General features: G+C 40.1%; 1 protein-coding gene across 9 annotated transcripts in view; it reads right to left on the bottom strand.

Annotated features, from left to right (window-relative positions):
- Positions 1-2,251: 2,251 nt before the first annotated feature.
- Positions 2,252-27,251, bottom strand: part of FMN1 (formin 1) — a 385,713-nt gene continuing 360,713 nt past the window's right edge. For all 9 annotated transcript variants that reach the window (XM_070239334.1, XM_070239339.1, XM_023620627.2 and 6 more), the window contains 2 exons: positions 13,641-13,725; positions 2,252-11,164 (listed from right to left, as the gene is read on the bottom strand). In XM_070239334.1, coding sequence (XP_070095435.1) covers positions 11,120-11,164; positions 13,641-13,725 — 130 coding nt within the window. In that variant the 3' untranslated portion in view covers positions 2,252-11,119. The remainder of the gene's footprint in view (positions 11,165-13,640; positions 13,726-27,251) is intronic.

The raw sequence follows: 27,251 nt of genomic DNA on the forward strand, positions 1-27,251 counted from the left end.
ACCATCTCTACTACTCATATGATAAGAAATGTAGGCTTCTAATTTTAGAGTAAAATCTTAGGACCACCTTTGAGTCCTTTTCTCCACTAGTGTTTATAAAGTCCCTGTTACGATACACCTCACTTTCTTGAAGGCAAAGAATGACTTTATTAATAGGAGCAAGACAAACATTTTTGTGCTCTGATATGCAGGCAGGAGGAGGAAAGATTTGGGGGCAAAGAAGTAGAGAAAATTTTGAAAAGGAAATCTGAAATTTAGTTTTAGAACAAAAATAAGAACAAGGGAAGGAGGAGGAAGATCAGATAGGAAGAACAGGGCAAGCTTCTGGGAGAGAATGTATTATCCACATATGGTCGCACCAATATATCTTCCATCCCACATGCTGTTCTTACAATGTGGTGTTGACACTCCTCCATCAAGAGGTGGGGTCTCTTTCCCCACTCCCTCAACCTGGGCAGAACTTTGTAAATACCTCAACCAACAGAATATGATGAAAGTGACAGGATGCGACTTCTGAGCCTTGGTCAAAAAAAGCATTACATGCTCCACCTTGGATCACTTAAGCAGCCCTGTGGAGAGGCACTGAGGCCCCCAGCCTCAAGCCAGCACCAACTTGCCAGCAGAATGAGTCAGCCACCTTGGAAGGGTATGTTCCAGCCCCACTCAAGCCTTCCAGTTTTCATATGACTGAAGACCCAAGGGACATATTACCACAACATTATGAGACTCCAAGAGAGAACCGCCCAGTTGACATCTTCTCAAACTAACAAAAACCACGAAAAATAGGTATGTGTTGATTTAATCTACTAAATTTTGGGGTATTTTGTTATGCAGCAATTGATAACTAAGATGGTTACCTTCTCTTACCATTCATCGTCACACAATGATGGGCGTGAAGCAAATGTTATTTTGAGAAGGCTTAGAGGTACCCGAAGGGGTGCAGGCATTCATGCAGGCAGGGCCAGGGCAGGCCAACTTTCAAGTCTTTTATTTCCATGAATACATCACAGCCAGGTGAAAGTGGGCAGCTAGAGTCTGAAGTGAAATATTTAGCTTCAGGAATTTATGGCCTGTTCGTTGGACCATCTGCATACACAGACTGTTTAAAGAATAGGCAAAAATGTATACTTACACATTCAACAGGTATCACTATGCTCAGCAAGGAAGAGCATGTCTTAGTTCAACTGGAGAGGAGATTCTTCCTAAGGTGTTCTGATATTTTTCCTTGGTCCTTAGGATACAGAGGCCTCCACCTTCTCAAAGGTGCCAGCTCACAAACAAGTTTAATAATGGTTCCTACAACCCCTCAGGAACATTTGGACCCTTCTTTTGAAACAGTTCTAGAACCTTTCTCAGTCATTGAGTGTCCTGAAGAAGGGGACAGTGTGACGAAAGAGTTGAGCAGCGGGAAGGGCTTTGGCCTTGGGGTCGAGATTTGGATTCTAGTCTTGATGTGTTCACTGATACTGAGTGTGACCTTCAGCAAGTCCCTTGAACTTCTGTAGTTTCTACTCTGTGAAATAAGGAGACTTCAATCCAGCATCTGAAGATTTTTGCCGCTCTATGACTTTATGATTTAGAAAATTTCCTAGTGATGAAATGTCTCCCCAGATAATAACTATGTCTGTTCATTAAATGTATCTATACACACTGGGGCATATTTCAGCAAACTTCTAGAACTCAAGAGTAAATGGCATTCAGGAACACTGAACAATTGAATCAATTAAAAAACACACAATCACACTTGTAGTTAAACAAAAGAATGTTTTGCTGAAAGCCTTTCAGTTTTTTGTTTATAAATACCCGCGTGTCATATCATTGCTGGAATAGAATTTGTACCTTGTGCTTAGTGCTAGAATACAATTATATTTCTGTTCTATTTCCCTTGTATATCATTTACCAACTGAAAACTTGAAGTCAGCAATCCCTGTGTTTCTCCCTTCCACGTCTCCACCTTGAGCAATTTATGTTCAGGTAGCGTTGCTTCTGGCTCAGCCTACCTGAAACAACGCCTGGCTAGGTTTGTCTGTTTGGTGTCAGCCTTGACTGCTTAGCCAGACTGCCCACTTGTTGGTGGGGTGAATGGGAAGAAAGAAGGAAATGTGAATGATGGGCTCACTCTTGCATTCAGTGGTAATGCTGCACCTGAGCAGTAATGAAATTAAGAATGACTGGTATTCTGCATGTTAGAGGACTGTGGGATACTGTCTTAAATGCCTCATCAGAACAAATCTGTACTGCACACCAGACAGACATGAAACCAAGATTTATTAAAATACCCTTAGCATATTTACAATTGCAAGCCACGAACGCAGTTCTCTGCAAATTCCAAAAAATAGAGTTCTATCTCTTAAATTAACAGAGGTATCAACAGATTAGGATAATCTATCACAGAGATAGAATTCTTTGAATAGACAACTGATGTTTTCTAACCAATATATATTATGTACAAAAATACACTTGATGTGATGACCAAGTAGAGTCAAGGAGGAAAATATATATATTTACACACACACATATTTTCATTATGTACAAATCAATATTGGTTCCTTCATCCTTTCTTTTTAAAAATAAATACTTCATTTGGTTGCAAATGACATTTACAAATTCAACTAAAAAGCATTTCTGAGCTTTGACAAAATTAAATATGCAAACAAATTAGAAATACATATTTTTAAAAATTTAAAGGGAAAAATACCTGAATCCAATTAGCTTATTACATTAAAAAATATCCAAAAGCACGTAATGTAAGTTTTCATGTCTTTAAAGTGCCTTCTCGTTTCTCAAACTGTCTTCAATATTGCTTAAAATCCTTTAAGATTACACCTACAAATTGGTATAATAATTAATTAAACAGAAAAGCCAAGGTTTTTCCAGATCAAACGGTTGACTAGGACATTCTTATACTTTGCTGTTAAGCACTTTCAAGAGTGTAATAGCTCCTCTTGATCTGAAAATAACCACACATTGTCAACATCCTGATCCAGATTCGTGTAGATGTTTGAATCATGAGTAGCAGTAAGAATGGAGCGGCAATGAAAAGTGTATGATTCAAAATGCTTGCACAGAATTAATTTGCCCGGCAGCACAGAAAAGTTACTTGAGATTCAAAAATTTAGTCTGATGCATCGTAGCTGGTGACCCAGACTGATTTATATTTTATCAAAAGAATGGTTCCTAATTAGACAGTTTTAAAGTAAAAATCTATGAGAAATCGAGAAGGACTACAACAACCCTCCCCTGGAACTTCTTAAAATAAAGTAGAAGAAAATGAAAAAGAAATGTATTTTCCATCTCTTTTATGGATTTTTCCCTCTTTGCCTAAGTGATGAGGTGACGCTGACATTAACAAGAGGCAGCCACAGCACTGTGTCTCATTTGGTGACAGTGGAGTGTTCTGTCCAAAGGGCTGTGGAACAGAACAAGGGCTCAGGGAGACATTCGGCTGTCTGTGACGGGGAGAGGTGAAAAAAGCTGGGTCTGGGAGAAACTGTAAAGTGAGGAAAAAATAGCCGTGGGGTGTGAAGGAAGGGGAGGCTGAAGCGGAAGTATTGAAAGGAAAAAAGTGAAATAAATGAAGCTAGATGCCAAAATGATATTTGAGAAGCACAGAGAAAACTGGAACGGCCATGGACAACCAATCCCGTGGAAATGAATCTGAAATTTAGAGTTATTAAAGCAAGCACAGGCCAATTTCTTTGGGCTACCTGCTTTTACAGCACACTGTCAGGCACTGACCAATGCAAGACACTGGGCACTCTGATTTACTAATACAGATTCCTTGAGTTTCCAAGGCTGCCCATACCACAACCATGGCAAAAATCACCAGCTCCCTAACAATGCATTATTTCAGCAAAACATTGCACTAGCCTAGTTCAAATTTTCCTTCTCCCCATCTCTTGTTTTTCTCCCTCATCCCATCCCTTGCAATCTCACAAGGCTGAAGGAAGACACATAACTGCACTGATCAAATGCATTTTCGGAAGTAGCGTCCTGGGTGCTGCTAAAAAAATTAAACCCTAACAGAAATGAAATAATTTACATTTCTGTTTGGCCTGATTCCTATTAGGATGCTGACTGATATCACTTAGGTTCTGGGCAAGCAAGCCAGTGATGATTCTCCAGGCCAAAGCACAATCCACTAGATCAAAGGTCAGGGGCACACTGCTTCCTCTCCTCGTCTAAATTAAAACTCAATAATGGGAAAAAGATTACGCTCAATCAACGACATGTTTTCTCTAAAGAATCTCAAAAAGTATTCAATTTCTAATTTTAAAAATTTCTGCCTTATTTTAGGGCTATCATATTGTTTCTTTAAAGAGAAGCCCTTTTTTTCTCAATACTTCTCTCTTTGAAGATTATACATCCTTCTAACAGTAGGGTCATGTTATTTGTGTCGGGAAATTAACAAATTGTAAAATTAATGACTTGGAATAAACCTATCCCTTTGGTAGACCAAAAAAACCCTATTTGTGTCACCCTGGGCAGACAGGAGAATTGTCACTAGTGTTGTCTCCTCACTCATGGATTTGTTTCCAAAGCAAATGGATGTCTTTGTAGGATTACAGAGAGTGCACTGTCCATGAGGCTGAGACCACCTTCTTTATGCCTTGGTGGTCAGGTTTGAAGAAATAAGATTATAGGTAGGGACAAGTTGCCAAGAAGAAAGGAAAAAATGAGCAATTTATAGTTCACTCAAGCCTATCCAAAATGTAAAGATTTTTAATCTCTTTTTAGTTTCTTACTGGAAAGAGTAGTCCAGTTTTTGTATGGTATATATCCACTTTTGAATACCTCATAGAAAGAAACCTGGAATTCAAAGTCCATCTTAAGAGTTCCCAGAGAATTGTTCATTCCTGAACACTTTTATCATCTGTGTCATGGGGAGGTAGAAAGTAATTTCCCTGTATATTCAGTGGTCTTTGGGACTAGCTTTTTATTTTGGAAAGGCAGACCTGGCAAGCTGACCCAGATGAACAATCAAGAATATATTTGTTTCATGAGACAGGAAGGGAAGAGCGCTCTGGAAGAGAACAATGAAGGAAAGTAGGTACAACTTTGCCAAAGAGATTGATAAACCACTGTGCATGCTTGCCTGAAAACGTCTGATTTCTTACTTTATATGCTAAATATAAGATAACGCATTGGCAGCTCACACCACGTATGGGGAGATATATCCATTCTCTTTTAAGACATTTTTAGTTTCAAAGACAGAGAGTCCCTTGGTGTCTGCACAGGTGAAATTTAGGGAAATGCTCAGGCTACCCGACAGCCTGACTGTGGTAGAAGGTTGTTTACACCATGGAGAAGGATGCCAAATTCTTGGGAGGTGAATTTCTGCTGGAAATTCTGGGTTCATTTGCATTTCACTAGCCCAACGCTATCAAATTTCACACAAAGCATAAAAAAAAAAGCCCAAAGTAGTATTTGGATCAGCTTCTAGAAAAGGAGAGACTGGAGATTCTTAGTACATTTAAAAGAAGATTAAAAAAAGAAAATTAAATGAGCATAGATGGCATGTAGAAGAATAAATTAAAGGCTGTAGCTACCACTTTCATATAAAATATTGAGATTAAGTCAGTCTTCCCCAGATTATAGAATGGAGAAGATAATCATGAACAAGTGCCTCACAGGTGTAATATGCAGGGGTTTATTTGAGTTCTTCATTGAATTGAACTATCTGTCATACCAGAGACCGGACGAACGAGAAGGGAAAGGTCCTCTGTTACTGTTTATCACCAGGCTGGGTGGGAGAGGGGCAGAGGGTGGAGGGGAAATGAATCCAACAAGCTCCATTTGGGGACAGACAACCTACTGAATGAGGCTTGATTTGCTTCTCTAATTCCTTCCTTGGGAGAAACCGCATGGGAGCTTAGATGGAGTTAGCTAGCTGCCATTTTCATATCTTCACACTTCCAAGTAAGTTGCCAATTACACAAATTTCCCAAGTGCTAAGTTTATATCACAGTGTTGATTAAGAGTCTTGGAACAAATAAGGTTACTGAATTGGCTTCAAGTTTGACATGTTAAAACTCTTTTGAATTTACTACTTCGCAGCAAAGTGTTGATCTGGAAGGGTTTGGTAGATTGCCCACTCCTTGGGAGGTGAAATGAAGAACTGTGAAACTAAAATTCAGTGCCTCTAACAAGGTGTCAACAACTGACAGGAGTGCAGAAATGACACAAAATGGGCCTCTCAGTCACACACAGCTATGTAACCAAGCTTAGTTATGCCTGGTTTCAATTGCTAATGGAGTTAGAAATACTGTTACGTGAGCCTACAGGACCCAGATCTGCTGAGGCCTGTTTCTGAAGGTGCTTTTCGTTGAGTGACTTCTGCACCAACAATAGAGAAAGTTCCAAGCAGCTAGACTGTTTATAGCTGGAAAGTGGAAATATACCCAACAAGTTAACTGCATTTTGGAAAGGCCAAAAACTATGCAATCTTTTCAAATAGTATTAGTTTGGCCATGTAGACTTGTTTCTTTTGTGTTGCAGATTTATGATGACAAAGTAGCTGACATAAATGAAAAGTTATTTCTTTATTCAGTACACTCTCTTCAGTTGTAGTGTTCCTAAAGGTAAAATCCTAACACATCAAATGCAGTATTCAAGGTCTTCTGGATGTTCCACATGCATAAACTTAAGAGAGAATCCAGAGTAAGGAAATTTTAATGGTCTAGCATTTCTCCCACTGTATCACACCACGTCTCTCTGTGGCTTTTTCAAAATCAATTGTTCAGAGCAATACTTGACTCTTTCAAATCCACACTCTAAAAATCCCCGGTTTAGGCTATAGTCTCAGCAGGCAGTGGACAGCTCTTACTTCGTCTACACTCATCAGCCTTCACGGCTTTTCAAATTCTTATGTGCTCAGGACTTCTACAACATTGCATTTCACAGTCTGCTCACTTTCTGTGATTCAGGAGTTAAATAATTTGTGGATTGCCAAATCTGCTGATGCTTTTTCTTTCCCTTCTTTCTTTCCGTCATTTTTTTTTTTGATTAGAAGAGGCAAGATCGAAGAAAAATGAAACTCAAAAGAGCTCTTGTTTGCGATTTTTAGATAATAACTATTTCATAAAATTTGATATTTACATCAGCTATTCAGGGGAACAAAAGCTTAATTTTTGGTCTTCTTCCCTACCCTTGCCACAGAAAGCCCCAGATTGGTTTTTATCTTTGTTCCGGGAGCGGACAGTACTACAAAATAGACCAACTGAGAATGTCAGGGAATGAGGAAGTTCCCCTATCAATGGTACAGTCTGGTTACTAGGAAAGAGCCCGCAGGTCTGCATTGCTAATTCCCCTTCACACACTGACGACTGCTCTTCGCTGTGCTGCCATATGCAATGATCTGTGTCAACAACACCAGGCAAGGGGGAAGTAGAAATAGAAATGAGAAAATATAATGTTCAAGAAAGCAAGAAAATAATTAAAATAAAAACTACCCCATAGGAGTCAGAATAATCTATGGAGAGATATGCAATCCCAAGCCAACAAGTAAATCTTTACCAAAAATACACTTACATCTCTTCTGCTATGTCTGATCCTGGCCCTTGGAAGAACCAAGCTGATGATGACTTGATCCTTTTGGAGGTTTCCAATACCACCAAAGAGTTTTATTCCTTCCTTCAGTTTTCCCAGTTTCTCCACAAGCAGCATATGAGCTTCTCATGTAGGAAACGCCTTTTCTTATGGTATTTATGGGAAAAGCAGGTGACTAAGGGACGGCCAGCAAGTATGCAGCTTGTACTGTCCTTACTAGGGGGCATGAGAGGGTCAGAGACCAGCACTCAATGTGGCATTCAATCCCTCAGCCATGTTGCTGATTTGTTCCGGCTAGAACATTTCAAGATGGAATAGCACCACTGGGTTCCTTACTCTCCTTCCCAGATTTCAGAAGTTCTTTCTCCATATTTCCTAGGTACTTGCAGTGAGTGTCTGAAGATACATCAGGGATGTCAATTCAAGGATTCAAAAGGCAACTGTTGGGCAGCAGGTCCGTCACGTGTGACCCCTGCGCCTCCACCATCATTATATTCACCCATTTCTGCTTGGCCACACTCTACCCCCATTCCCACAGGTTGCCTCTTCTTGGGTTAAAAGCCACACAGCTCACCTCCTTCTAACCTGATTTTTGACACCTCACAGGCCTGATGTTTTTATCTAAAGAGTTTATAGCATGCTTTAGTGTAATATCTGATATACTTGTATGCTCAACGATTATGCTAGTTACTCATGCAAGAATCTGAACTACTATCCAACTGTGCCCTTGGTTTTAATGAATTCTTGGCTAGGAAGAGACGATGTTGCTTGTAAGTTAAGGTTTCTCAGAGTCTGACTAGTAAGTCTGGTGTGAGTGGTTAAAAGACAGAGTAGTAATACGGCCACTCTCCATCTAGTTCAGGGAAGGCTGTGGTTAGAACAGCTACTTAAACCCTGCTTGCCTGAAACGCTCAAGCTGCTAAGTGTCACCCCAACTACTTCCTCTCCATGAAAAGTTGCCCTGAACACAAGCTCTACTGCATTTTAGAGGGACCATTTTAAGAGCCTCCAGGTTGTTTCAGATGGCCCACCTTGAACAAACTCTTATGAACCTTCACTAAGCATCAACTTAGAGTAGAAATGAAGGCTATGTCAACAATGTGGTACACGTGTGGACTGGGGAGGGAGCATCCAGACATATAATGCAAGATTCAAACTGGGTGAGAATAATGGGGCTTTTGCCCTGGTGTTTTAATGCACTAACATACTACGTTTGACCAGTCTCACAAAATCATGAGGTTTCCCCAACAGAGGCAGGCAAACTTCACTCTAAAGAGTAAAGAAACAGGTATTTTATGGCCAATTTCTAGTTTGTCCACTAGGATGAAATTCAACTTGGGCTGTATATCTCTAACTCTCAAATTAAATGTTTCTACTCATTGTTCACCAGCATTGGTTCCCTGAGAGCTTGTTCTTGCAGGGTTACATGGCCAAAGTAACAGTCCTATTTACTTTCAGTGATTTTCTTGTGAGCATCCGACTTAGAGACCTGAAATGGGCTATGTGACTGCCCTGAAAGCCATCTTGGGCTCTCTCCCATCAAGTGTATGAGACCCAGAAGGATCTAGACTTGTACTGGTCTCACTGAACTCAACGTTGATTCCCAAGGCATGGGCAAAACAAGCACTTTTCTTTTGCACAACAATACTAAGAGGAATGTCAGAGTGCAAGATGGCTGTAAGTGGGATTTATTTTAAATTCTTGAATTCCTTAGATTTTCTTCATGGTTAAATGAAAATGAAGAGGAACAATACAAGAAAGTAGTATGAAAAGCTCCTTGCTCAAAAGCACCTTCTTTTAGCCATGTAAGTTTCTTATCAGCTTTTCTATTTTGCTTTTCATCCTTTTACTTTAAATTGAAAAAACAAAAAAAAAAAAACACCAACCCAAGCATGTTACCATATTCCTTTCTTTTGAATGGTTAGAAAAGATGGTTAGCACCTGCATGAATATGGCTTCCGTGACTTGATTTGATCCTGACTATGCAACCTTGATTCCCAAGATGGGCATTATATTAGGATATGGTGCTGTTTTAATTAGCAGAATCTATTATGGGGTCCCTGAGGGGGCTGATGACTGGCAGGCATGTCCTGGGTAGACACTCAGGAACCTGGCAAGTTGAAAGCTTCTGGGAAGATGCTGGGGCAGGGGGTAGGCTACACGTGGCAGACAGATCCTGAGAGTCTGAAGGTTCTTGCTCATCTCTCGACTGTTCTCTACCAATTCGAGGAGAAAGTTTGGATCTCTCTCCCTTCGAGGCCAAAACCTGATAGTCTCTGATCCTACTCACAACTCACCCCCAGTTCCCTTTATTCTTCCTTCATAAGATAGATTTGAAGAGTGATGGCTTACAGAAAAAATGTCAGGGGAGAGGTCCAAGGTGGTTTCTCTTGTGACTCAAGGGGCAGTGGTCTTATGGGCTCCCAGGGTCGGAAAAAGCTGCCTATGCATGACAGTCCACTCAAAGTAGAATATTAATGTAATCATCTTCTTTTCATTTGGACGTAGAGAACTTTCTTTTCTGCCCTTAATTTCTTCAACATCAAAGACTCCTGGCTTCACTCTCTGTACACGCCTGTCAGTCAAGGTCGCGATAAAAGGCTCTGAGCAGCATTTGCTCTCCTGTCTGGAAGCTGCCTTGTGGGGTTGGCGGGAGAGGCCCAGCCACTCACAGACCCTGAACAAGACGCAGAGCTCAGCTGCATGTCGACATGGCATTAGCCGTTCATGAACGATATGAAATGTGAAATGTGCTCTGTCCCCGGGTTACTTGTCCAAGCAGGTTCTTTGACCCCAAGTCTGTCCCTGCTCAAGTATCACTGTTTCTTCTGGGAATGAGGTGGAGAATCCCTGTTGGTTTAGGAAAACACAAAGAACTGATATAAAAACAAAAGAATGTGTCTTGCTTAATGGCTGACGTCAACTCCTTGTATCATAACACATATTTAACCCCTCCTGACACCCATGTATTACTCCATTTTCTGTTCTTTCCATTACATGAACAACAAAATAACCATTCCTCCAGTCTGGGAAATACATAATCTTGGACCTCTTTAAAAATAGTTTTGGTAAGTTTCAACAGTTTTGGTGAAAGATGCTTCTGGATCTTTTTCCAATAGGATCAAAATTAAGACTAATAATCAAACCAGCAGTGTGTAAAGACCAAGGCTTGAACTCTCTCAAGGCAAATGTCATAAAAGATCCTTTTCTTCTGTCACAAGTTTACATGTATCAAGTTTTGGTTAGAAAGCTTCAAATCTCCACTTCTAAAAAGAATTGGAAAATCTTGGTATTCTTTCTGGTCTTATGAGGGAGTGGACTTTGCACCTCCACAAGAAACAATTATCAAATACTCCGGCAATGCTCCCTCAAACAGCTTTTATTGTTCCTGTGGCTTAATAAGGGACTTTCTTCAAGAAGGCATGGGGTGCTCACTGTGGGTGACCTCAGAAAGAGATGAGCAAAACAGACATTTAGTAACATATCTTTCAAGAACTTCCTGCAGCAGTGATGTTGGAAAGGCTCATGCAAGGTACTACGTCTCCGCTGTCATCCTTTTCACGTCTCTGCGTTAGTTGGTGGTCACACTGGCTTCCTTCTGACGCAGTCTTTCTTTCTGTTGTTTAAGAAAAAAAAATGAGTTTATCATCAATCCCTTAATTTTTCACCTTTCTCAGATTTTGATACATTTCTCAAATTTTGGTCTAGACTGTTGAAGAGTTGTACCAAACACCTTAGAAAGGAGAATATCTGTATCCCTCTTTCCTGAAACCCTCATTACCTGCCCCTCTCAACCTATCCCTCTTACTCTTCAAAAAACAAACAAAAAAGAATAGCCAGCCAATCAACCAACTATACCCATCAAAAACACCGACTTTCACCATGCCAGGTTGCTCTCTTCTGTTCTCTTTTTCTGTGGCAAAGGTCCTAACTTTGTAGTGTTACTCAAAGACTCCTCCTACCTGCCTCCTCAGCCTACTAAGGGAATTAGGAAAACTCAGGAAATAGTTTCTAGGAAGTCTAGATATGAAAAAATCACTGTTTCCAAGTTGAATGTATTTACATGTGATCAACCCGGGAGAAGTGAACAAAGGTATTGCAGGATGGCAGATGACCAGACTTAGTCTCTGCAGAAGGGCAGGAGCTCCCATTTTGCCACCGATGTTCTGCTCTGATCTCCCTGAGCTTCGTTCTCAGGGACAACCACCTAAAGGGGAAGGACATGGAAGTCTGCTGGCAAGATATAAAAACAAACAATAGTATGCAAGACAGAAACAGACCCTCACTGTTTCTAGGACTTTAGAAAGTAACTACATTAAGCATAGTAAGGACGGCGTGTCTGCTTTTGGGGATGGCAAACAGAAGGCTAAAAAAGAAATGGGAGAAGTATATACCTCTGCAAAGAGCAGAGGCAGCAAGAAGCCCCTTGAGAATGATCCTCAGCTGTTTGTGATCTATGAGATGTGACATCGCAGTGAATTACTAAATTGTCCTAGATGTAAACTTGAGTTGATGAGTTTGTATCCCATCCTTGACTTGTGAAATTGAAGCAGGAATCAGTTCACAACCTCTTCCATAATTTCCACCCAAACAAACAAAAAAACAACAAAACCAATAGGTTGAGGATCACAATTGGGAGCTCGGTCACAGTGGAGGTCAAGGTCAACCTATAGAAGAATGTGGGAGTAAACCCACTGTTTTCCCTTTGTCTAGAGGGCTCAGTCCATTCTCTCTGCCTCTGGAAATAAGGTTTGGTTGTAAAAGTTAGGATAGAGGCTCAAATAAGAGGTCTGGAGAAAGGGAGATGGGTTGATGAAGGAGGAAGACAAAAATTAGGGTTGAGCCACCAAAAATCATACATATGAGTATAATGAATGCACCGTCAAATGGGATGTGTCCATTCAGATGGGGCCATGTGCACTAACTGCAGCTTTGCCTGGCCAAGCTGTATGGCCTTGACTTCTCTGTTTCTCACTCATCAACCTCACTCAACATTCATTTAGTTGCTGATGGGGTTGTCATGAGAGACAGCAAGGTCAATCAACAGAAATAATCTCACTTTATAACTTAGACCCCACTGAGATCGCCAAAGGATTTAAAGCAGCTGGCAAAAAGAACTGGTAACAAAAGGATAAAATAAGTAGCTGTGGGATAGCAGGGCACAGGTAAGGAAGGGTCTGAAATCAAAGAGGGGAGAGCGATACCCTAACTTGCCATGCAGTGTCATTCCCCAGGGCAGGCTCAAACAAAGCTGCTGAAATTCATAACAGCAAGAAAAAGAGCTAACATTTATCAAAACTCTTATCACTTGCTAGGCACTTTACATGTCTCTTCTCAGTTTCCTCAAAATAACCCTAAAGCCAAGGTAATATTATTTCCCTCTTTTCACTGCAAAGAAACAAAGTGACTTCTCTAAGGTTTCACAACTAGTAAGTGGCTGAGCTGGGATTTGAACCCCGACCCCTTGGGTTCCTGACCATTTAGCTATTCCCACCATTGTCTGTAACCAACTGGTGGAGATTCATCATGATGCTTACTGAAGCCAGGACTGTGAAGGGCAACTCACCCTCAACGCCAGGAATCCCACCCATGCTGCTAGTTTCTAGGACAGGGAGAGATGTCAGGGGAAGCAGAGTCTGGTCTTGATTTTTGGGATCCATTTGTGAAGTGATCCCGGGTAGGCTGTATCTTTCTGGATCTCAGTTTTCCCAATTACCAAAAGAGAATAATCCTTGCCCCTTTCTTGAATAGGGAAAAGGAACTGCTAAGGGTGAAGTAGCTCCAAGATTTCAGGAGAAAGGGGCTTTGGGATGAGTGGGCTCACAGCATGGGGTGGGGTGTGGAAGGGCAAGTGACTGAATTTGGTTTATTAGGAAACGATCTTTGTTGGGTTTGCTAGGAGGACACACGAAGACGCGTTCTGCTCCCCACTCCCTCCTCCCCATATTCTTCCTCGCCATATGCTGCTCAGGGATGGGAACTGAGATACCACCTGTCATCCTCTGAGTTTTATCCTTTAAGTTGAGACACACTCCTGGGCGCACCTCAGTTACAATGAAAAATCTCGAGGTTATGTTGAAAATGCATCTCACCAGACTAGCCGTGGGGTTGATTTTCTTTGTCTCCACTTTCTTCTCTGATGTCAACTTGCTGACTGATTCCTGAGCTATTTTTAACCTGAAATTGAAACAAGGGGAGGGGAGAGGAGAAAAAGAGAGGGGGAGGAAAAGGAAAAGAAGAAAAAGAAGAGGTCAGGTTAAACAGAAATCCCAATGCTTCTGAATTAACCAATCAGTGGTTTGAAAATATGTGACGGTTTTTCAATGCTTTTCATTACTAAATTCAAACTCTAATTAGGTATGAAGGCATCTCTTCTGAATTATCAAAATGAATTTCCTTCACTGGTTGAGAGGATCATCTAGATGACTTTAGGAAGTCCACGTTTTTGTGACCAACGCAGGAGTTTCTGATCTGTGGAAAACTAGGTACGTTCACGTTACTCTCAGTGTGCACTTCAAAGCTATATGGCTTGTGATCTACTCAGCATATAATATGGAGACAATTTTGAAAACTTAAGTTTTAAGAAAACATATGAAAGCTAAAAATATTAAAATGCACCAATTCACATCACGAAAGTGAAAATACAGCCCACAGAATGGGAGAAAATATTTGCAAAGCATATATCTGACAAATGAATTGTATTCAGAATACAGGAAGAACTCTCACAACCCAAATAAAAAGGCAAATTACCCAATTAAAAAATAGGCAGTGGATTTGAATAGACATTTCTCCAAAGACGACACACAAATGGCCAATAAGCGATGAAGAAACGCTCAACATCATTAGTCATCAGGGAAATGCAAATCAAAACCACAATGAGACACCTTTTCACACCACTTGGATGGCTAGAATCAAAAAGAAAGAAAATAATAAGTGTTGGAGGTGAGAAATTGGAGAAATTGGCACCCTCATACATTGCTGTTGGGATTGGAGAATGGTGCAGTCACTTTGGCAGTTTCTCAAAATGTTAAACATAGTTACCATATGACCTAGCAATCCCACTGCTAGGTACACAAATACATGAAATGAAAATTTATGTCATATAAAAATTTGCATAAGAATGTTTATAGCAGCATTATTCATAACAACCAAGTGTAGAAACAGCCCAAATTTTCATCAGCTCATAAATAGACAAAATGTGGTATGTCAACAAAATGGAATATTACTAGACCATAAAAAGGAATGAAGTGCTGATACATGCTACAAAGTGGATGAACCACAAAAACATTAAGTGAAAAAGGCCAGTCACAAAAACTCACATATTATATGATCACATTTATCTGAAATGTCCAGAACAGACAAATCCACAGAGAAAGAAAATAGAGTAGCAATGCCAGGGACTGTGGGCTGGGGAGAAAGGGAGTGACTGCAAATGGGTAAGGGGTTTCTCCTAAAATGAGGTAGTGTTGATGGTTGCACATCCTGTGACTATACTAAAAATCAATGAATTGTACACTTTAAAAGAGTGAATTTTACAGTATGTGAATTATATCTCAAGAAAGCTGTTATTAAAAAATTCATCAATTCAACATCATATTTCTTATCCATTAGATTGGCAAATCTAATAGACAATATCAACTGTTATTGAGGATGTGGGAAAATGGAACTGTCAAAGAGTACACTAGGGAGTGTAAACCAGTACAGCTGGCTTTGGCAATATCACGTAACATTGAAAACACATGCACCTTATGAGCCATCAATTCTTCTTCTAGGGAGAGACCCAAAAGAAACTTCCATACAGAGACACAGGGCTTTCTCTGTGGCAATATATGCAACAGGGAAAAACTGGAAACAACCTAATGATTAGGTTCAATAGAGTAATGGATAGGTGATAATAGCAAATAATAGCAGCCGACATTTAGGGTGCTCACTCCATGCCAGGTACTGTTCTATGTGTTTAATTTGAATTTAACTGTTTAATTCTCACGACAACTATGTGAGATAGAAACTTTCACTATTCCTATTTTACAGGTCGTAACCACCATGCAATGCTGCTTCTATAGTATATTCATTTAATGGAATTATGGCATAGTCATGAAAAGGAAGAAACTAGATCTACCAATTCAACAATTATGGATATCAGAAACAGGATAGCGAGAGAATAAAGAATTCTGCAGAGTGATACAGTGAAGAGCCCATCTGGCATGATGGTCAAGCGCTCAGGCTTCAGAGCCTGACTGTGGGATTAATTCTCAGCCCCACCACTTATTAGCTATGTGACCCTGGGCAAGTGACCTCTTTACACACCTGGATTTCCTAAAAGAGGATATAATAACAACAGCACCTGCTACATAGAATCTTTGAAAGGATTGGGACAGTACAGCTCCAGGCACAGTGTAATCAGTCAGTAGATGTTTGCTACTATTATTACTATGCATGCAATATGCTACACTGTATATATGTTTGTAAATAGTACCCACAAAACAATATTGCTCACAGATGCACACATGTGTATAAATATACAAGCATCTACTTATATTTATATACAGACTGGAAAGATGTTCTGGTTTCACGATAGCAGTTATCACTAGAAAGATGGAAAAAGAGCAAAGAGTATATCAAATAGAATTTTATTTTCATTTATAATGCTTCAGTTTTCTTATTAAAAACTCTTAAAGAATATGTGGCAAAATGTTAACAGTTAATTCTACATGGTGGGAATATGGATGTGTTATATTATTCTTTGCATGCTTGTTTAAAAAATTTCTTTTGTTTTTTGAGGAAGATTAGACCTGAGCTAACTACTGCCAATCCTCCTCTTTTTTTGCTGAGGAAGACTGGCCCTGAGCTAACATCATGCCTGTCTTCCTCTGCTTTATACGTGGGATGCCTACCCCAGCATGGCTTTTGCCAAGTGGTGCCATGTCTGCACCCGGGATCTGAACCGGCGAACCCCAGGCCGCTGAGAAGCGGAACCTGTGAACTTAACTGCTGCGCCACTGGGCCGACCCCAAAATTTTTTTTTAATTATTTTATTCATTTATTTTTGCTTGAGGAAAATTTGCCCTGAGCTAACATCTGTTGCCAATCTTCCTCTTTTTGCTTAAGGAAGACCAACCATGAGCTAACATTTGTGCCAATCTTCTTCCACTTTATATGTAGGATGCCACCACAGCATGGCTAACCACTGGTGTAGGTCCTCGCCTGGGATCCAAACCCATGAACCCAGGCTGCTGAAGTGGAGCGTGCGAACTTAACCACTAGGCCACGGGGCTGGCCCCTTAAAAGATTTCTTAAAAAGTATTTTAAAAATATTAAATATTTAAAGATCCACCGATTCATAGACATTTTTAAAAAAATAAACATGCATTTTCTTCAGGGCTTCAAAAAGCTTTTGCTCAACATTGATCACATATTTGCTTAATGTTGTAGTGGCTGAGTGCCTCAGCTCTTTACTTAGCTAATTTTACACAATTTACTTAAAACACACATCTAGTAATCCAATCTCTGTGTCCACATGTACAAGTTTGTTTCAATTAGTTTAACATGCTGACTTGTGCAACAGGAAAGAAATAAAAATGAGACAAAGATGAGCAACGATTTATAAAGCCCAAGAAATACATCTGCAAAGCTGCCCTGAGAACGGGCACTTCTCAACACTGACCTGGGTCTGAGGGTGTACAACCACACTGCACACTAAACTTTTCTGTTTGCAGCAGTAACTATGACTATACTTACACAAGAAAAGAATGCATTACAAGGATCAAATGCAGGTCAGACTACATGGGAGACTCTGACTGTTAAGGGATTTGCAAACCAAGATGCTGCTGCTGTAAATGAGGCCACAACTTGGAGCATCTACTCTTCTTGGCTTCTCTCCTGCAAGATTCGTTTTCAAAGAGAACATCTATCAGTAACTCTTTAATATCAATTCCAATGGAATGGTTTGAAATTACTATTGTTCTCTGGCCCCCCTAACTTTCAGAGAACTTTCTGGGGGTCACCTTTTGCTTCAGTAGTTCCTTTTTCACCTTAGAATTCTGGGCTCTTCTTTCAGAGTTGGTCTTCTACCGTGCTCCCACTCAGCATCACTTTCCCCAATTCCTGCATCCCTGCAACCACGTTTCATGTTTGCTGGATATCTGGGGTGGTGATGGTGGTTGGAGATACAGAGGCAGAGGGAATGGGAGCCAACCTAAGGTCCTATCCCCACTGCAAACCTTTTCGTACTAGCCAGTGTCTGTTGTACAGACTACAGGCAGTCATATATACCCCAGGCTTCCCAGGACAACTGTGACCTCAGCGGTACTATCCTGCTCTTCTCCCAATAGTCTCATCAATTATTATGCCCCCCTTTCACAGGGCACTCTTCAAAATCATAAAGGATTGCAAGAAGCCATAGCTTGGTGGTAAGCAGCTTCAGCATCAGGTAGGCCGGATTCCAATTCTAACTCTGCCAGTTACTAGAAAATTTGGAGCAAGTTAATTAACTTCTGTAAACTTCAGTTTCCTTATCTATAAAATGGAGATTAATATCAACCACATGGTATTATTGTGAGGATTAAATGAATGCATATATGTAAAATATCTAGTATACCTGGTATATAGCAAGTGATCAATAAAGGATAATCACTATGGAATCTTCCATCACAGAGATCTTTAAGAATCCATGGTAAAGTTTCTGACCATAAATGAAACAAGTAGAGTTATTAGCTAGTTCCTATCTTGCAGTAATATCATTTAGATGAGTCCTGAAAGCAAACCAAATCAACTACTGCTATTAGCCCGAGATTTAGCAAACCAAAGTATTCACCTTAACTTTTCTGATCTAAACACGGAATCTGAAAGTCATATCCAGAAGGTAAACTTTGATGCAGGTATGACAAAAACTTCTCAAGCAAATAAATTCAAAAAACTATGTAAACTTCAAAACAAAGGTTGCAGCTACTTCCTCACATTTTTTTCTTAAGTTTCCTAGAAGTATTATAAATAAAATTTATGTATTTATTTATTTATTCCTCAAGATTGGCACCTGAGCTAACATCTGTTGCGAATCTATTTTTTCCTTCTTTTTCTTCTTCTCCCAAAAGCCCTCCCCCCACCCACCCAGTACATAGCTGTATATTGTAGCTGCAGATCTTTCTAGTCAGAGTATGTGGGATGCTGTGTCAACATGGCTTGATGAGTGGTGCTAGGTCCATGCCCAGGATCCGAACTGGCGAAACCCTGGGCCACCAGAGCGGAGCACGTGAATTTAACCACCCAGCCATGGGAATGGCCCTATAAATAAAATTTAAATTTCAAGTATTATAGAACTTCTGAGTATATTATTTTCATATTAACCTTGTTTTTCTGATAACCAAAATCCTTGTTGCTTACAGAAAATTTATATATTTATAACATTTAAAATTATATTTTCAATTAGTACTATATATTTAAAAATATAAAGAAAACGTAAGACTGACCATTTTAATGTTTTTCTTAGCATGTAATCAAGACATAATAGGACCAGCTAATGAAAATGATCACGTGCTAAGCTCTCAGCTAGACTGTAACATAGATGAGGGTAGAGATGGTGGCTATCATTTTTACTGCTGTCTCCCGAGGCCTTGATATACTAGCTGGCATGCATATAGATGCCGTAAATGAAGAGAGACCTATAGGACAAAATTGAAAAAATCTTTTACTTTACTAAAATACTGCTCATTTGAATTTCTTGAAAATGTTGAGCTCACAAGACTTCACGGGCATGCAACCTGTGCCATTGCATGGGATCTCTTGGTTTAATGCTCTGCTGTCATTGTTTTGAAATTCTTAGTTTTTGAACAAGGAGCTCCACAAATTATGTAGAGGTCTTGCCTAAGACTTTCTAGGACATTTCAAGTCTTTTTATTAATAAAGTGGAACCTTTTTCAACCTTTTTTTCCCAGGGCACATTTATTTCATAAAGAAAGGTAAACTTGATGGGATAGAGTTGGGTCTATCTAGGTTATCTGACTGTGTTGTGATCATTTTTATGCACCTGCCTTTTACACTAGACTGGAGCTTCTCAAAAGCAGGGGATGTGACTTCAGTGTCTCTTTCCTCAGCATGTACATTGCCTGGCATATAGTTAGTGACCAATAAATACTGAATAAATGAATGAACAAATGATTACAAGTGATTAATCTCTCAACTGTAAATTCAGGCATCAAGAATGGTTATGTGGAAAATGTGAAAGTCCATTAAAGTTCAATAAAATATAAAGTCCCTCAGTCTCACCTGAATAGAACATCACCAATACTTAAGACTGACCCTGCAAAATACAAACCAGCAAATTCTCACTACATTCTCCATATGTCCCTAACATTAGAGTGCACATCACTTTTATAAGGCAAGGCTGTTTTTCAGCTGCTTTTGTATATCATACCTATGATAAGAAACAAATGCTTAAATATTCTGACCATCTAGCTATGTTACGTACATTGGAATGACAGAGCATATAGGTAGGTCTTAAAAACTGCTTTGACCTGACCATAGATGGTCTGTCTGTCTGTCAGTCTACTTCTCAAAAATGTTCTTCAAATTCTTGGGCAAAGTGTCACGCCTGCTGAAGGAGCTACAGAAGCTGCTGCTGTTGATGGCATTCCACTCACTCAGAATCAGCGTCCTGGCAATTACGTGGGAAAAGACTGCAAACTGGAGGTCTGCAGTGTGATCAATCTCAAAGGGTTTAAATAAATTTAAATCAGTTGCTAACATCTGTAGATGCAGAGACTTCCCATAAGAATTCAAAGTTCTGACCTCTCATAAAATTGGAAGGTATGGCAGCATCAAGTGACATTTCTGTGCAGCGGCATCTCAGTTTGTAGAACTTCCTGTCACTCCCTATCATACCCACAGTCCTGAGGGTGTCAGGCAGCGCCATCTGTCAGCTGTTCGCACAGCTGGTTTCTTATACCCAGCACACTTCCCTCATTTTTGCTGCCTGTCTGGACTCTTTCAACTTCGAAGTTTTGGCTGGGAGACTTGTCGGAAGGCTACTGTGATAGTCCAGGAATGCAGGGATGAGAGCCCAGACAACTGAAAGAGTCTTCTAAATGATCTAGTTCCCTCCAATCCATCCTGATGAACATGGTCTCAATTAAAAATGCTTAAATCTAAAAACATCACTTCCCTTCTCAAAAAATTTCATTGACTTCCAATCAGCTATAGCTGGGGTTAGCAAAAGCTTTCCGTAAAGGTAAATATCTTAGGCTTTGCCGGAGATACGGTGTCTGCAACTACTCAACTCTGCCATTGTAGTGTGAAAGGAGCCATAAAAAATATATGAATGAATGGCAACACAATGCTGTGTTCTAATAAAACTTTATTTACAAAAACTGGTAGTGAGCCAGGTTTGTCCCACAGGCTGTAGCACGCCGACCCTTGAACCATAGTCTATGATTCAAATTCCTTACCCTGGCAATCAAAGCTCCCCTTGTTCTAAATTTAGTTTACTTGTCTATCTTACCTTTCAGACCCAGGTCTGGTTTTATATTGTCCCTGGGAAAACCACTTAACCCCTCTGAGCCTCAATTTCCTCATCTGTTAGAAGTAGAAATAACACCATACCTAAATAACACAATTGCTGTGAAAATTAAAGAAAATATTACATACAATTGCTTATCAAGTGTCATTTCCTCCCTCACCTCACATCCAGTCTCAGCCAAACTACTCCCTGTTCTTTCACAAAGCTTTTCTCACCTCCGCATCTTGCTCTTACTGTTCCCTCAATGACTTTCTTACTCATTTCCATGTGTTTGAATTCTTCCCATTCTTCTAGAACCAGCTTAAGTGCCAAAGTCATGAAAGCTTCCTTCATCTCTCTTAGCCAGAAGTGATTGCTCTTTTTGCAAGTGAAAGGGCACTTTGTGCCTCTCTTAAGGCACTTAGGACTTTTCATCTTAGGACTGTATAGGTGTCCTATTTCCCTGAAACCCCTGGGACCACTTGAGGACAATGATCCTGCATTAAGCATATCTGGGTCTCCTCCCTTTGCCTATATCTAGCACTGTGCCATGCACAAGTCAGTTGTTAGCAAATACCTAAGTGACAAATGAATGACGTGCCTTGACAGCTTCTTTCCCCCATCTTAAGCAAGTCTAAAGGTTTAGTAAATATGCGGAGTTGTAGAATGAATATCTTTTGCATTTATCCTTGGGAATAAAAAGTAAAAACATTTAAAAATCTAGTTCCAGTTATTGATTAGCTGGTTGAGTCCTAAATAGGCCACCCAAATGGGCTAAATGTGCTAAATATTTATACATGTCTACTTATGCATGCATGCCAGGGTTCCTAAGAGTATCCACATTACTTGGCCCACACGGAGACTGAGACTCAGGGAGGTTATACAACTGGTTCCATGTCTGCAATTTGCCTCTCTCGCTTAAAAGGTAGAGAACTCGCTGGTTAGATAATTTCTAGCTACATACATACTCAATCTCCTCCTTGGCTCCATTGTTTTGGACTCGTTTTTGGTTCGAGCCTAGACATTGCTTCTATTTTTGTTTCTGGTCTAAATATTTACTCAGGAGTATCACACATGATTGTTCATGATGGCCCACAGGCAAATACCTAAACTTGATCTCAAAGGTTACATGGCACCTCTTCCAAAAAATTCTGAAATTTAGGGAAAAAAATTCCATACAAACAAGTTAGAGAAAGAAAATAACTTCTTAATTCATAAATGCCTCAGTAATATTGACTTTTGAAAACTCTATCTTTTCTTCTTTCTCATTATAATGCGTATGCTTTCTAAGGAGTTATTAAAGGCCTCAGTAAATTTCAGCTGCTGCCAAAGTCTACTGAGGAAAGAAACAAGTATGAGATGGGATAGGGATGCAAGCCTTCTGATGTTCCTGCTCAGTCCTTACTCTAGAGAAGTGATTTGCAACCTTGGTTTCACATTAGAACCTTAGAACCACCTAGGGAGGTATTTCTGCTTCTGCTTAGAATGCAGATAGGTGCAAGAGAACACTGTTCCCATGCTAATAATGGAAACAGCCAGGTAATACACAATATCATACTTTTTCTTTAACCCATCAGAGAGTTGGGGTCACAAAGCAGCTACGTGAACTTAGCATTCCAAAGAACGACACGCCCTTCCACTTAGAGACTTAGGTTCTCCACTGTTACATCCTCACTTTCTGGAAGAACTCAAAACTGGGTGTACTTGGACTGTCCACAGGCCACATTTATATGCTCACAGATCAAGCAGACCAATTCAGAACCCAGCAATATGAGATTGAAGAGGCAGAATATCTTTATTTTTTTGACATCCAGTGTTTCATTGATTCATGGTGGACAAGGCAGAATATACTGAAATATCATGAAGTTTAGAACAACAGGAGTGCCTTCATTTTTGACCACAGGAATTAAGCACATCAGCCAATCAAGAGATCTGTGAGATACTGAGGAGGTGGGGTAGATAGAGCGTTCATGCTGTTTTACACTCCTTGTCACTATTGGAGAAACCAATACTTTAGAGCAGTGTTTTCAAATTGTCTTCCAAAAAGCCTTAACATTCAGCAAAGATGTCTCGGGGAGAGGAGGAAGAGTTAGGGAACCTTCTAGATTCCACCATCTGCAAGCCCTGCTTCAACCAGAAAGGCTTTACTTTACCTGTTTTATATATTGGAGTTTCATGTATGTTTTCATTTGAATGAAAAGAGCTCTGCTGTTCATAACAAAACAAAACAAAACAAAAAAAAAACAAAAAGGAAAAGCTGCAAAACTTCTGCGAATGGAATTTAATAGAACCCACTGAAGCTCCGAGGGGGAAAGAGAAAAAAATAAACAACCTTCCTTCCCAGGAGAATGATAGCTAACACAAGTCTCCCTAAACAATTGTCCAAGAATATCTTGGAAATAGTCAACTGATGAAGACAACAAAGACTCTTAAAAGGATGATTCTTCTGACAGCCATAGCCATCAGATTCCAGCTTTTGGGTTCTAATAAAATATCAAATGTTTAAAAATCAAAACACGGCCAGTTCTACCACTCTCCTCTGCTTGGTACTTTCCAGATATGTCCTAAGCCTGCGAGGTCAAAAGTCTCTGGCAAACACTCACAGACAGGCACTGGGGGGACAGATCTAGATGAGCCAAAAGGTGAAAAAATAAGTGCCCACTGGAGCCCCCACTTACCTCCCTCTCATAAAGGCAGGAATCAGCCACATTTCTTTATGATTCATTTCTTTATGGTCTTGCTTGGAATTTTGCATGATATTCCTGATTTGGGCCTATTCTACTTTCCAATTTCTATTTGCTTGCTTTGCTTTGCTTTTAATAACCTCAAAATAAAAATGAAATGGATCTCACCTAAGGTTACTCCCAATTTAATTCTGTGACTGCAGTTAACATTTTTTGTTGTTGTTGATCATCTACTCTTTCCCTTTTCGTTTCTTTCCCATTCTGAGTATCTGTATGAATTGTAACAAGACTGTCAGCCTATCAACTTCTGAATAACTCTGAAGTATGAGGTTAGCTTATATTTTTGATTAAAAGAAAGTCATGTAGGTAATTAACTGGTGTCTGGACAGAACTGATCTCAAATCATGGCTCAGATTGGGGGTCTACACTCTAAGGAGTGGGGTTCATTTTAGTGTTTAAAAATGAGTAAATGTTCTAGAAAAGGCAAAACTATGGTGACAACAAAAATATCAGTGGTTGTGAGGCAAGGGGGAGAGATGAATAGGCAGAGCACAGAGGATTTTTTGGGCAGTGGAAGTACCTTGTATGATATTCTAATGATGGATATATGTCATTATACATTTGTCCAAACCCACAGAATGTACGCCAACAAGAGCGAACGCTAAGGTAAACCACAGAGTCTGGGTGATTGGGTGATTATGATGTGTCAATATAGGTTCATCCTTTGTTAAAAAAAAAAAAAAGGAAGTACCATTCTGATGAGTAATGTTGATAATGGGGGAGGCTATGCATGTGTGGAGACACGGGGCATATGGGAAATGTCTGCACCTCCTTCTCAATTTTTTTGTAAGCCTAAAACTGTTCTAAAAAAATAAAGTCTTTAAAACAAATGAAGAAAAAAATGGGTAAATAGCCCCCACAAAATGCCATTATGTTTTAAACACCTATTGGTGAAATCTGTTAGAAATTCTCTTAAATGATAATGATGAATTCACTTCAGCAGGTGGAAAATATACAATCTGGTAATATTACCAGGGCATACTTGTTAGTAAATCACTCTTCTGCAATGTAGACAACAGGACCAAGGAAGGGACTTTTGGGAGTACAGAAGTAAAATTTTTGCTTATAATGCTACTTGCTTCAAAGAGGAAGCTCTATCAGACATCCAGTACAGTGTGACCTAAAAACATTAATCGGTGCATGACCCAGACCATGTACACATCTTCACTGGACATTCAAAGTCAATGGCTTTGTAAACGTCGGTGGATAAAGAAAAGGCAGGCATTGCAAGGAATATAGTTCATGGAATGCATGTTGGTAAAAGCATGAAATCTGACCAGCTGTAACGTGAATCTGTTTAAAGAAGACGTAGTATCACTCAACACTAAAGAGAAGAGGTCAAAATAGTCTAGAAAAGGAAAAGGCAGCCTCTGTGTGCCAACACCTATAGTAATGGACCTCTAAGTCAGCACACCACAGGGAATACCCCCAAGTTCCCTGAAAAGCAGGTTAATAAAAGCTGAAGATCCAAACCACTATACCATTAGACACATCCTAAAACTTAAACCGGAATCTCTCTAGCAAGTACAAGAACTCTTCATTCTGGTGATGATTCTGAAACACATGGAGGAACATGGTCAACAAAACAACATGAGAAAAACATGCCTTTATCAATGGCCCAGTAAATTTTGGCCTAGAGACCTTTGAATGGTGAATAAGTTTTTTGTGGGATGGAAAAGGAGTTGGCACCCACTGGATACCACGTTTGTAAAATAATGAACTTGCCAGTCTGACTATCCAATGAGGTTGGCTTTACTAATCATTATTAGGGACAGCTTCTTCTATAAGAAAATGATGACATTTTTATGGTCTCCCTTTAGAAGAAAAAGTCAGAGAAGGAGTATAAGAAGCTGCAAAGATGAAATATCAACTGTGTCTTCACTCCTTTGCCATGATCTCCTTGTAGCCTTGAACTAAGGGGCATCAGACCAAGGAACAAAGAATACTATACAAAGAGACTTTGGGGAGGTGTGGAAGTGGCTTTATTGCTTAAGAAAGCTCAATACCACATGATTTACAGTACTTTAGATGGAGAAGGTTGAGGGCAACATCTTGATAACTTTCCCCATTACAATTACCTGAAGCAGAGATGGAATTAACATCATAGGGATTGTCCTTAACGTTGTGCTTTTAGAAGGACATAGCTACGTCAGGCCATCCTCCAGTCATTGCCTAGTAGTCTGGATATTAGAAGTAGGGCTCTCTGTGAGCTCTGTGGAGTTTGTTCAGGTCTTCTGATATTCCTTAAGTCTCCAGAAGGTACTGTCCTCAGTTCACTGAGTCAGGTTGTTTCTCCATAGCCAGGGGAAAGGGGGCTCACATGCAGCTTTGGTTCTAAATAAGTAAATGCAACCATGGAGACGTGCCAGGGGCATCTCCCTTATTTCTATGCAGCTTGAAAACACTCCCTCACTAGGTACTTTTGAATTCTTGATATAACTATTACACATGGGTAAGAGTTATGAAAGTCAAAGAAATGAGTAAGTCACTCTTTGCTGTCAGTATAAACAATGCAAAGACCAAACTCATTAACTCCTCAATGTAAAAGGAAACGTCTTCCTCACTGCAGCAGATGATGAAAGCATCATTGACTAGTCTATGTGGAATGTTTCCAAAGGGTACGAAAATAAAACTCAGGGAAGAGAGCCGTAGACAATATGAAATAATGGGTAACCCCAAAATCATTTCTCTCAGGCAGGCTAACAGGCCTACATACTTGGACAGATGCACTCTTCCATGCTTCTTCTCTCTTTAGAATCTGCCCCTTGACCCTGACTACCCCTCCACCCTGAGGCCCTCCAGATCAGTCTCACTAGCAGCCATGGTAAGACAGACCAGCAGGAAAGTAACACAGGTTTTAGACTTAAAAGACTTAACTCCTCACACACCAGAATCTAGTCTCTAAAAGTCATTCCATGATAAATGAGCCCATCACTTCTACTTCCTAAATCTGACAATTTTCCCTATCCCATTCCTAAGATATTTTTCTATTTACAATGAAGGAAGTTCTCTTCGAGACTGAATTTCACCAGCCACACAATCAGTCCCTTCATAGTTTTTGCGGGCTATCACTTGTAGTACCCAAACACACTTTGACTCTAAATGATTAATTGCAGAACAAAGGCCGCTTCCGTTTGCAGAGCTTCCCCACAGGCCACAGGGGAGTGGAAGTAAGAGGGTCCCTGGATTTGCCCTGGAATGCTTGATCAGTTAAACCCCATCACTCTGCACTCGGTAGACGAAACACCCCGCGCCACCCGGCGGTTTAGGTGCAGAGTGAAAGGTAACAGCATTGTATTTCCTTGTTCAGGGAGAGGTGTCTGGGAGGCAGCTTAGAAACCGAAGTCAGCCCTGGGTCATAAATCTGCAAAGTTAATTGCAATGCACAGCTAATCTTTGGAAGAGCCTTCCAATTCTGATAATGAAGACATGCAAGTGCCTGTAGACGCCAACCCCTCCACCCCCTGCAC

This window comes from Equus caballus, chromosome 1 (assembly GCF_041296265.1).
Source record: "Equus caballus isolate H_3958 breed thoroughbred chromosome 1, TB-T2T, whole genome shotgun sequence".
Taxonomy (NCBI): domain Eukaryota; kingdom Metazoa; phylum Chordata; class Mammalia; order Perissodactyla; family Equidae; genus Equus; species Equus caballus.